The 10313-nt window shown below is 40.5% G+C and overlaps 1 protein-coding gene across 3 annotated transcripts in view; it reads right to left on the bottom strand.

The window, feature by feature from the left end:
• Positions 1 to 206: 206 nt before the first annotated feature.
• LOC129823984 (vasoactive intestinal polypeptide receptor 2-like) overlaps positions 207 to 10313 on the bottom strand; it is a 53167-nt gene continuing 43060 nt past the window's right edge. For all 3 annotated transcript variants that reach the window (XM_055883202.1, XM_055883200.1, XM_055883199.1), the window contains 9 exons: positions 7437 to 7534; positions 7076 to 7208; positions 6577 to 6727; positions 5992 to 6052; positions 5642 to 5711; positions 4914 to 5005; positions 3325 to 3451; positions 3148 to 3189; positions 207 to 2730 (listed from right to left, as the gene is read on the bottom strand). In XM_055883202.1, coding sequence (XP_055739177.1) covers positions 2557 to 2730; positions 3148 to 3189; positions 3325 to 3451; positions 4914 to 5005; positions 5642 to 5711; positions 5992 to 6052; positions 6577 to 6727; positions 7076 to 7208; positions 7437 to 7534 — 948 coding nt within the window. In that variant the 3' untranslated portion in view covers positions 207 to 2556. The remainder of the gene's footprint in view (positions 2731 to 3147; positions 3190 to 3324; positions 3452 to 4913; positions 5006 to 5641; positions 5712 to 5991; positions 6053 to 6576; positions 6728 to 7075; positions 7209 to 7436; positions 7535 to 10313) is intronic.

Here is a 10313-nt window from a genome sequence, read left to right as displayed (position 1 = left end):
ATAGAGCACTACCTTGACGCACAATAAAGGGAATAGGGTTCTATTTGGGATACAGTCCTGGAAACTAAAGTAAGCTAGAGCTCTGACAGTACACCGTCTATGAACCAGCAAAAAGGCCAATGTTTAATCAGAGAACATTTCTACTGTACAATAATAACAACGTTTATTTCAGAACTAGTCTCATCAATATGTAAGTCATAAAAAGGTTAAATATTGAAGGTCAAGTTTATTTATCATGTGCTCATAACATACATACCCAGACATTAAACAAAGCATCATTCAAAAGCATGTTGCTAATACATAAAACTGTTTGTTATGCAACCTTAGAACATGTCCACTGTATAGCGGTGAGAATTCAGCTAATGGAAATATCTCTTGACCATAAAGGCAAAAATACATTTTGTTCTCATAAGGACATCAATACATAGCCTGGTTCCAGATCTGTTTGTGCTCTTGCCAACTCCATGGCGGTCCATGTAAAGCCAATGACAATGCGTATGACACTTGGCATGACAAGGAGTTGGCATGAAAACACAAACAGACCGGTGTTCAGGCTCATCAATACAAGGATACATCACTAATGTTCACAAAATGAACACATTAACTGTGGTAGCTATGACATTACAGATATTACTCCACTTCTCCATCTCCTTGGATCTTTAATATACACACATGATGCACCCTAAATGGCATCCTATTCCCTATATTGTCTACTACTTTTGACCAGAGATGGTCAAAGTGGTGCACTATGTAGGGGATATTGTGCCATTTGGGAAGGAGACAGCAACAGAATGTAGAATAAAATAACTCTAAGATGAAATAGCAAGTATTAGGCACTGTTAACATTTTGATTGACTACATCAATGACAAACATGCAAAAAACACAATCCCGGCAGATTTCTACATGGCAAATACATGAGTTCGCTCAACATTTGAAATCTCTTCGGAGATCAGGGAATAATAGTACATCTGGGAGGATTTTTCTACGAAATACAAAAGATGACCGTGTTGGAGCCTAGGTCTCCTTCTAGTATGACCTCAAGTCTAAACATTGTCACCTTGTCAGTGGAAACACCTTTGTGAGGGAAATGCCAAGGTAATCAGCAGTCATTTCCTGTCTGTCTTCCATATCTACACGAAGCACCTGAAATCACAGTCTGGTTCAGGGTCAGTTTGTTCAGCCGGATGGATGTGTGTATAGCAGTCCAGACAGGAGCATGGATCTACCACAGAACTCATACCTTGAGTTCAAATTGAAATAGACAGCATAGGTATATAACTTACAACAGAGATAGCTTTGGTTGGTTGTCTTAGTGAGGAATTAACACACACAAAAGCATAACATACTGTAAAAGATAAAGAGGAAAATTACATTCACATGATACAATACTAACAAGAGATTGTTCATCAATCATGTTGTGGTATGACATTCATGGTGTCTTTGCAGAAAATAATGCTGAGTAATATCTTACAAAATGACATACCAGTACTTTAGACTTTGCGGTATACAATGGTCCTTTACAATTCATCTCCTCTCCTACCTGCTCATATTGTACTTGTTCTCAACTATCTCATTTAAGTATCTATATCCATTTTAATCCTCTCGACGGTAATACAAAGCAACATGTCAAATGTACGTACTGTATATCTATCTATACATCTTTGTCATGACAATCCTAGTCTTCTTGTAATCATGTTTGACAAAATTACATCTACTAGAACCCCAGTTCAGTTCGACAACACATTGCTTAATTGTTTAAACAGCAAATGAACCATGAAGAAAACTAAATCTATGCTACAGTTATTTTACATTTACGAAAGTAGATACAATGTTTGACAGTCAAAATGAAACTATTGTTCATTTGATTCCATAAATCGCTCTTACCATTTAGTTCTTTTCACTCTGAAAGTCATCACAAATGACTCAAACGATATTATCAATGTCCCAAATGGCACCCTATTCCCTGTTTAGTGCGCTACTTTTGACCAGGACCCATAGGGCTTTGGTCAAAAGTAGTGCACTATATAGGAAATAGGGTGCCATTTGAAACTCAAATATTAGCTTGAAAGACATTGTTCATTTAGACTAGTTTCAGAACACATGGGTGGAGGGCTGCATGAGGTCATTAAGCACAGTGTGAAATCCATTTCACCACAGAGGGAGAGGGAAAGAGAGAGGGATAGGGAGAGGGAGAGGTATACTAGCCATGCACAGCACTTCTCCCTGGCATCCATTAATGAAAGGTGTATTTAAACTAACCAATGAATTAAAAACATTGACATTACTGCAGACAGACCAATTTATTCATATCTGTTAAAAATACCCTGTTACGACATCTGCCAAAAGTTGCAGGCACAATAAAGGGTACAGGTTTAATAGACAAACTCGTTAGAAGATCCTAGAGCCATTTCAATAATTGTTCTGCCAATACTGTGGGCCAACCTAACTATTTAGTGCCCACAACTGTAGCCTTTGCTTGCTGTAGTGTGTATTTAGGCCAATACCAGAGTTTTGTAGGGTTTTAATGGAGACAGATGCCTCTTTACCCACAGCCCTCACAGTACAGTAGTCTCTGTCTGCAGGAAGGACTGGGTACGACAGTTACGTTGGAACTGAGCCATGTTTTCTGAGCCGTTTCTGGAGGCATAAGTGTTGTGCTGGGTGTAGTTTCTGGCCATATGGCAGTTGAGGCATATACTCTGCCATTTTCTCTTCAGTTCCCCTTGAACCTGAAGTAGGAAGATAAATATCTTAGCACAAAGGGAAAACTAGTCGACATCTGTCAATTCATAGCTATACTATATAATGTTTCAATATAATTCTGTCCTCGTCGATTTACTACAATGAAAAGGAAGCAGACAACATTTAAAATGTCAATGTTTATCAACTGCTAATAAAAGACATCCCTAATTAGACTGTAAACATTTCTTTTAATCAGTTAAAACCTTGTTTTCCAAAATAGCTTTCATAAAAGCCCCCACTTTTCTTCCCAAATTGACCCAAGGAAGACACTGTCAACACTGATTCACTATTCATTTACACTGCTATTTGTCTTCTTCATTGAGCCATTAGTCCCAAGGCAACCCTTTAATTCCAGAAAAAAAAGAAGCAACAATTAATTCAAGAGCTTAAAGACAATGGCTTACCTCACTGTTTAAGAAACAGTACAGGATGACAACCACCAGGCCCTGCCAATAGAACATCAACAGAAAATCCTCGTAAATGAGAGACAACCAAAACCACAAACAATTCCCAACAAAACTGCCAAATATAGCCAGAAGATATTAATTCTGATTAAATGATGCAAAAATGATCAGTTTTACCTGAAAGGATCCGATAGCGAGGTCAAAGAAGATTTTGTAATCTGCCATGGATTCATTGAGAGACACAAAGACAACGTAATGGATGCCAAACAGAGGGATCAACAGGAGAGTGGATTTGGCCAACCTCCTGAAAACACACACAATATTACAGAGATACCGTATGCAGGGGACCTAGAGACTACACACTGTTATATTCAATAATATACTGTATAATAGAATAATAATTGCTGGTTATACGTCCACAAAACGTTGGTACCGAAACGTTGGTGTTTACTCATTTAAATTATTGGGAGCATATAGTGTATGCGACTTTCTTACATTTTTTGTTGAGTTGGAATTTCTCTCACTATTTTGGGTGTGCGTCCTCATGCTTTTTTTGTACATATACACATCAATGGAATACGTAAGGGATAATCAACAAGGGGCTGTGCCAGTGCATGTCAGGCAGTGGAGGCTGGTGAGAGGAGGACGGCTCATAATAATGGTGTGTAACAGCTGGAATGGAGTGAATGGAATGGTATCAAACACGTGGTTGATGCCATTCCATTCATTCCATTCCAGCCATTATTATGAACCGTCCTCCCCTCACCAGCCTCCACTGATGTCAGGTCAACATCACACCTGGCATCATGGTTCATTTCCACACTCCCATGTTGATGATCTCTTTACATAAAGCATGTCTGGAGTTTCTCTAGAAACCATAAATATGCAGCTCAATAACGTGCAATGTGTATAGAGCGGCATAGAGAATATCCTACCAACAAAAGGACACCCAAAATAATCCGTAGTCTTTATCTAAGTTTTTACCCAGCATTCCACAGCCACAAGAGCGGTCATTTAGATTTACATATATTCTTAGGGATATATTTCTCTGAAGAGGCAGCATCTAGCCTTTCTAAAACCTCAACAGACTGCACAGATTACAGAGTGTATTACTCCCTTTTGGTGACACTACCCATCTGGCCGCTGAGAATTTCCTCAGAAGATTTTCAGGGAAGCAGATAGTCATCAGCAGACTGGTCTGAACTCAGGGATGGCTTTGTGCTGCAGTGAGAGTAAAGGCTGCATCTCAAATGGCCCCATTTTCCCTATATAGTGCACTACTTCTTACCAGAGCCCTTTGGGCCCTGTAAGGAATAGGGTGCCATTTGAAATACCTCCTAAATCGTTAAAGGATACTGACTGCCAAGTGCCAACCTGTGATTCTTAGCACTAAGGTGGATTATGCTGTACCAGTAGACACCAGCTCATCCAGTCTTAGCATCACCACCCGCCACTTATCCCTTAAATCCCCTCGCTGACGAGATGGGAATATTTCTCCCTGAAGGCAAAGGCGTACTGTGATGACCACCTCTATAGCTTAGCCTGAATCTTGTGTCACTCTGCAGTCTGCACTATAGAACACCTTCAGGCTGCATGTCTTTGGCCTGAGAAGGCAACTAAAATACTACATGTCAGTGGCATGCAATTGTATACTGTGGCATTTAAGTGTTGTGACATAGGAATGTCGATACACTCCATTGTTGAGTACTCATTGTCTTTTGCCTGAGTGCAGTAACACATGCCTACTTGGGTACAACGGCACATACCTGTATTGTGACTGGTCATTGCCACCCACATCAGGACACCTCAGTTTCTGAACCAGGATTCTTATAATACTGATGAACAGGAGGAAGTTCACCTGGAAGCCAGTCAACAGACATGATATATAATATCATATATTATCATATAAATATGACACATATTTGTATATTTAGTCGAATGTGTTCACTGCATTTGAAGGGCATTTAGGTCATCTATAACCAGTAATGGTATACATTTGAGGGAAATGTGATGTAATCAGATGAGAGGAAACAGTAGAAGCCGTTACATATAAATCACTTGCTGTAAATAAGTATGTTTGGACAGGAGAAATGTCAAAAAAGCCAGGATCAACCTTGAATTATATCCAGGAACTGCATTAATTCACATGCATGCAAAGTAACTACATAAATGTAGCATGCTCTTGCTATTACAGTCCTATCAGCTCCCAGTATGCGCTAGATTGACAGATCTGAATATTCTCTGTCTGCATCCCAAATGGAAACCTATTCCCTTTTCAGTGCACTACCTTTGAGCAGGGCCCATAAGGCTCTGGTCAATAGTAGTGCACTGTATAGGGAATGGGTGCCATTTGGGACGCATCCTCTGTATGACATTTACTTATCTGGTGGACACCTGTTTAGTTAATGCCGGGATATAGCAGCAGTTGGATCCTGCATGTGGTAAAGGGAATTACAGCAGCAGCAATGGGTCAGGATAGATGTTGGATACCCACCATGATGGAGATTCCTATGGGCACATTGATCACCCACATTGGGATTGGGTTATCATTCTGTTCCCAGCAGCTGAAGAAATAGGAAAAACCTATATGAGAATGTTAGTGAACACGTTCCATGCATCCCTGCCCATACTAACCTAAGCACAGCACGTTGTACTGGTCAAAATGATTTGAGCATTAAATCAAAATGAAAAAGGTTGCCAAATGCTTGATTAATTTGATAATCACATGAATCTGAAGTCACAAATTATAACATGCAAACCAAGACAAACATCAGTCTGGCAATCACATAGGAAAATAATCCAACACATCAATCATGTACATTTATGATTTCCAAGGTAACTCACCCAGTATCCTCATAATAAACCCTTGCAATAGCCCATGCAGAAACAAACACTGTTGGGATTCCTGAAACAGAGAGGAGAATACATCTGAAAGTATAAATGGATTGAATGTACTGTATGTTCCTCACTGTTGTTGATACATTGCACACAGTATATATTAATGATTATAAACTGGGTGGTTTGAGCCCTGAATGCTGATAGGCTGAAAGCTGTTGTATATCAGACCATATACCACGTTGCGTTGTGCATAAGAACAGCCCTTAGCCGTGGTATATTGGCCATACAACACAACCCCTCGTGCCTTATTGCTTAATTATAAACTGCGTGGTTCGAGCTCTGAATTCTGATTGGCTGACAGCCGTTGTATATCAGACCGTATACCAAGGGTATGACAAAACATTTATTTTTACTGCTCTAATTACGTTGATAACCAGTTTATAATAGCAATAAGGTACATCGGGGGTTTGTGATATATGGCCAATATACCACGGCTAAGGGCTGTGTCCAGGCACTCGCGTTGCGTCGTGCAGAGAGCAGTTCTTGGCCATATACCACACCCCCTCGGGACTTTTTGCTTAAGTAGCTTACCCCAGCCAATGAGAAGATAAACAATGAAGTGCCTACTTTCAGAGAAGATGACAATCAGCAGCATATGGAGGTAGAGGCCCTCAACCAGCAACCAGAAGAAGTTGGCCATGATAAAGTAGTGAAAAATCACCAGGCTCGCCTTGCATCCAATCTGGAACAACATTGTAGTACATCACTTGTGCTGCTATACAAAGACAAATTACCAGACACTCAACACAAAGAACAAACGTGTGTGTCTATATGGAAACTAAATTCCATGTCCTTATTCTGATACACGAAGAAGTGGAAAACCCACATTTCTAAAGTATACCCACACAAGTGAACTGAAGGTACAATAACCAAAATGTGTGTCCAATGGAAACTGAATTCTGTACCTCAATCTTTAAGAAGAAGTGAAAGAAACATGTTTCCAACAAATCTATACAAATACTTATCAGTCTGAATTGTGAATTAACTATAAGAACCAGAGATATGCAGGCTGATAAACATCCTGGCTCACCAGTGAAGGCAGCTCAGAACACTGATTGCTGCGAGAGAAGAGGATGTCGTCCTTCACAAGGACCGCCACCGCCCTCAGGATGAAGGAAAAGAACAGGTTGAGGTGAATGTAGTTCCTCGTGCAGTGGAGTTTTCTATAGAGGAGGTGGCAGAGGTAATTATTAATCAGAGGATCTCTGGTGTGTCGATCCAATACCCTGCTGCTCTGAACAGAGGGTGTTCTCTACTGTACGTAACTAAGTCTGTGTCCCAAATGCCACCCTATTTCGTATATTAAGAACTAATTATGACCAGGGCCCTTGGTAAAAGTAGTGCGCTATATAGGGAACAGGGTGCCATTTGGGATGCATCCTAACTCTCACCTGAATACACAGAGGATGGCGCTCCCGGTTGTGAGGGCGATCAAAGACAAACTGTGGCCCAGGGTGTACAGAGTCTTCACCACCATAAAGAAGACCAGCTATAGGAGAGAGAACAAACAGTACAGTTATTGGCAGTATCAAAGCTGTATATATTCAATTCAATTAAATGTAAAAAAAACTATGGGCAATTACTTCACCAACATATATAGAAGACAAGTTAGAATAAAGAACATGTGCAAGTCATGTGCAATATCAACATTGTGTGTACTTTCAGAATGTACTTGATCCTAACATCAAATGAATAACAAGGAAGGACAGATTATAGGTTGTAATAGTTTTTAAACATCCTCAGCAGGTAAACATATCATTACAAATACTAAAACATTCTTCCATGAGACTGGCATGCGTCAGCACATCCAAGACCTTCAATTTTATCAATCAATCAAATGTATTTAATAAAGCACATCAGCAGTTGTCACAAAGTGCTTTACAGATACCCAGACTAAAATCCCAAAGAGCAAGCAAGCAATGCAGAGGCAGAGGCAGAAGCACAGTGGCTAGGAAAAATCCCCTAGAAGGCAGGGAAAAAACCTAGAGTGGAACCAGGCCCAAGGGGTTGCCAGTCCTGTTCTGTCACGCCCTGATCCGTTTCACCTGTCTTTGTGATTGTCTCCACCCCCTCCAGGTGTCGCTTATTTTCCCCGGTGTATTTATCCCTGTGTTTCCGGTCTCTCTGTTGCCAGTTCGTCTTGTCAAGTCAACCAGCGTGGGTTTTCCCGTGCTCCTGCTTTTTCTTATCTCTCTTTTGCTAGTCCTCGCTGTTTTGACCCTTACCTGCCTGTCTCTGAACCCGCCTGCTGGACCTTTCTGCCTGCCCTGACCTCGAGCCTGCCTGCCACTCTGTACCTCCTGGACTCTGACCTGGTTTTGATCTTTTGCCTGTCCACGACCATTCTCTTGCCTACCCCTTGGATTATAATAAATATCAGAGACTCAAACCATCTGCCTCCCATGTCTGCATCTGGGTCTCGCCTTGGGCCCTAATATCTTCTGGCTGTATAGCGTAGAGATTTGAGTGGTCATTTAAGGCCAAATTGTTTAATAGATTAATAGATGAACAGTAGGGTTAGATAATAACTATGATGGCTATAGAGGGTGCAACCCTTCAACGCTTCAAGATTCCACGTCAGTTGGCTTTTCATAGTCAGGGATTCAAAGTTTCAAAAGCAGCTTTCTATCTTTAGAGAAATTAAGATAAACATTTGGGAGAAAAACATGTACCAAGCATTACTGTCAGAAATAGCCTTCCCCTGAGAGGTGGCACTGAGTGCAGTCATGTCAACCCACTCAAAGAAAGATTTACACGTTGATTCAAAGGGATTTACTATGTCATTAAAAGGACCTGCGTGAGCAGAGGTAGGAAAAGCAGAATCATTGAGACATTTACAGACTCCTTTTCAGAATCACAAAAGTGTATTGTAGAGATGGGCGAAAAAAGTGCTTCTACTGCTAAATCATTTCAACTCGCTCAAAGAGTGATTCACAGGTTGATTCAAAGAGATTGAAATCTGTTAAAAGGTCCTGTGTGAATCTGCTCTCTAATATTGTTTCCCCAGGAAATGTGTCAAATGTTTGATTTCCACCCTTTTACCACTGTCTAATGAAAAACAAAGTGACTTTCTTGAAAACGTCAGACAAGGACCCTACCAACCTACCAACACTCCCAGTTTGATGCAGGGCCAAATGTACATTATCTTACTAAAACAATTATTCTCTCTAAAAGCATGGAGAGAGCTCCTGTTCTGCAGCGACCTCTTCTACACCTGCACTTCACACTATCCATTGCTCATTGTTCTTCAAAACGTGCATGCACGCACACATGACATTTGATATCACATCAGTCCTTGTTTTAAGTATTCTAAAATATACAGCACATTTGAACATCACATCATAAGTGGCCTTCAAATATAACTATAAGAAAAAGTTATCCAGCCAAAGTTGAGGTTACAAAGCCTGGTCCCAGATCTGTTTGTGCTCCTGCCAACTCCACTGCTGCCATTTTGAATTTGTATTTATTATGGATCCCCATTAACTGCTGCCAAGGCAACAACTACTCTTCGTAGGGTCCAGCAAAATTAAGGCTGTTACAATAAATATACAGTGCATTAGGAAAGTATTCAGACCCATTCCCTTTTTCCACATTTTGTTACATTACATCCTTATTCTAAAATTGATTAAATAAACAAATTTCCCTCATCAATCTACACACAATACCCCATAATGTGAAGGTGAAAACTGTTTTTATTTCATTTTTACAAATGCATTAAAAATAAAGAACAGAAATACCTTATTTATATAAGTATTCAGACCCTTTGCTATGTGACTCGAAATTGAACACAGGTGCATCCTGTTTCCATTGATCATCCGTGAGATGTTTTTACAACTTGATTGGATTCCACTTGTGGTAAATTCAATTGATTGAACATGATTTGGAAAAGCACACACCTGTCTATATTAGATCCCACAGTCGACAGTGTATGTCAGGAATTGTCCGTAGAGCTCTGAGACAGAATCGTGTCGAGGCACAGATCTGAGGAAGGGTACAAAAACATTTCTGCAGCATTGAAGGTCCTCAAGAACACAGTGGCCTCCATCATTCTTAAATGGAAGACGTTTGGAACCACCAAGACTCTTCCTAGAGCTGGCCACCCGGCCAAACTGAGCAATCGGGGAGAAGGGCCTTGGTCGGGGAGGTGACCAAGAACCTGATGGCCACTCTGACAGAGCTTCAGAGTTCCTCTGTGGAGATTGAAGAACATTCCAGAAGGACAACCATCTCTGAAGAACTCCACCAATCAAGCCTTTATGGTAAAGTAG

Source organism: Salvelinus fontinalis, chromosome 26, assembly GCF_029448725.1.
Source record: "Salvelinus fontinalis isolate EN_2023a chromosome 26, ASM2944872v1, whole genome shotgun sequence".
NCBI lineage: Eukaryota > Metazoa > Chordata > Actinopteri > Salmoniformes > Salmonidae > Salvelinus > Salvelinus fontinalis.
Note: the sequence above shows the minus strand (reverse complement) of the source record. Positions and strands in the feature narration are given on the sequence as shown.